At 41.4% G+C, this 2183-nt stretch overlaps 1 protein-coding gene across 1 annotated transcript in view; it reads left to right on the top strand.

Moving 5' to 3' along the window:
• LOC100533328 (PKG) overlaps positions 1-2183 on the top strand; it is a gene marked incomplete in the record, with an annotated part of 183988 nt that overhangs the window by 130874 nt on the left and 50931 nt on the right. Inside the window, 1 exon segment of the mRNA NM_001204625.1 lies at positions 452-516. Coding sequence (NP_001191554.1) covers positions 452-516 — 65 coding nt within the window.

The raw sequence follows: 2183 nt of genomic DNA on the forward strand, positions 1-2183 counted from the left end.
CCCCAACCCTGACCCCCTCAGTTCGGATCTAACCTGACCTAGTTCGCACATCCAGGGTGTTCACTCTACGTGGAGACAACATGTGGGTTGCCGTGACGTCATTCGCGATAAACGCTTTTGATTTATTTTAAGAATTTACTTCTCTGTTGTTGTTTTTTTCCTCAATATCCTACCCAACAACGTCACGGACTCCGGCTAGCACCAGGCTTGAATAAAGCGAGTTCTGTGTGTGAGTCTTTTGAGTTAAATTGCGTGATAGGTTCTTTAAAATAATGTTTTATTTCTTTCTCATGCCCAGCCTGCCTTTGTTTCAAAAATTGTATTTTACTTCTTCCTTATTCGAAGCGTGCTTATGCTCAAAACCATGACGTACATGTATTGTATTTCTTTCTCCTTCCCAGCCTGCTTTTACTCAAAAACATGTGTTTGGTTGTTTTTTTCTCATTCGCAGCGTGCCTTTGCTCAAAAACCTGCCTTCCGACAAACTGGCCAAGATGTCTGATGTCCTAGAATACGTAAGTCGTTGTACAGTTTGCCTTGGATCAGATTATTCAATAGTATATTCGTAAATGCAAGTGATCTACAAGTACGTGTCTTTGCTTGCAGGTGGTTGGGAAGTGCCACTTTTTGGTCCTGTAGGTCCTTTTTGTTTTTCCACAATTGTCCGTTTGTCTGTCCTGTTCCGTGTACTTTTAATTTTGTTGATCATGTTTTAACTTGTTTTAAGAATGGAAATTCCGGTTTGTCCCGTTGCAAGACACTTTAATAAGTGAGGGAGAACTATTCAAAACTTGAACACGCGCCTTTACACTACTGGAACCGCCCAGGACAGGCTCAGGAGCTTAGGAGTGACCTACCAAGGGCGACAACTCAACGTATGGATTGGGTTTATGTCAATATCCATATTCAAAACCAGTTCCAACCAAGTACAGAGACTGCCAGGCATTTTGGGCATAATGTTTATACGTTTAAGGGATCTTGGTTCACGGGCTTAGCGTCCTTATTATGGAGCCATTCTAACTCAGTTTTAGCGAAGAAATAATTGTTAAATTTGGGTGTAACAGCAGTGGCATTGGACCCACAAACGTTGATACACTTTTCTGTTCAACAAGAATTCATGTTTTATAACTGGTTGCATTGCTAGAAGAAAAAGAATGGTTAGAAGAAGAGGACTGTGATTTCATCAATTCACCATTCACCAAGTGGACTGATTTGATGGCGGAGGTGTGATGTTTTTGGTATGAAATGTCGGCTAATCATCACATACATTTGATCACTATTCACATCAACTTCGGAGGACAACAGTATTGTAACGAAATACTTAGTTCCCATACCTTTCCCTGTATACCAGGATATTATTATGGAATTTGCCAACATGACAACACCCGCCCCCATGTGGCCATGATTAATTCTTCCTGCAAACTCATCAAATCAATGTTCTGGACTTGCCTTCTGGGTCACCAGACCGTGCGTGGTTGGTGGGTGCTGTGGTGTTGTTTGCTCCTTCTTTCCTATCAAACAACTGTCGTCCTTATCTCCCCTCCTTCTTTTTTATGTTTGTTACTCTCTTGTGACACCTCTAATCTTCGGCACTTATATTTGTATGACCTTATTGTGTTGCAAGTGCCGTAAAACGCTTACTAAAACAAAAAAGGATCACCAGAACTTAACCCAACGAAACATCTTTGGGTTGACCTTGACCGAGGGAGTAGAAACAAGCCGCACCCCGTGCAAACTCATCAGGAAGTCGTGTGGGCTGCCCTTTGCGAGGAGTGGAAGAGTATTCCTCTGGTAACCATTAGCACACTAACAGCATAATGAACTCTCGGTTTGTAGAGGCAAATCAAGCCAAAAGAGGCCACGCGTAATACTGGGCAAACTTTGATTTCGATTTTGCAAGGGTCAGTTCGGACAAAGTTGCCTCCCTTGAATAATAAGTGACATGAGTGAATTTGCCTATTTTTGTCATGTCAGGTACACATAGATTGAATAGATTTCATATGTGCCGATTTTTACTTGGATGAGTTGAATAACAAATTGTACGTTGAATATGGGTGTGACAGAACTTTTGCAACTCGGTATATTTGTTGCAAAGGATGGGAAAAGATTGAAAGAGTTTCTCACAGTATTTGGTTGTTTGATTATTCATGTATTTGTTTTTGCTAGTTTATTCGGGGGGGGGG

This window comes from Aplysia californica, unplaced genomic scaffold (genome assembly GCF_000002075.1).
Source record: "Aplysia californica isolate F4 #8 unplaced genomic scaffold, AplCal3.0 scaffold00182, whole genome shotgun sequence".
Taxonomy (NCBI): Eukaryota; Metazoa; Mollusca; class Gastropoda; order Aplysiida; family Aplysiidae; genus Aplysia; species Aplysia californica.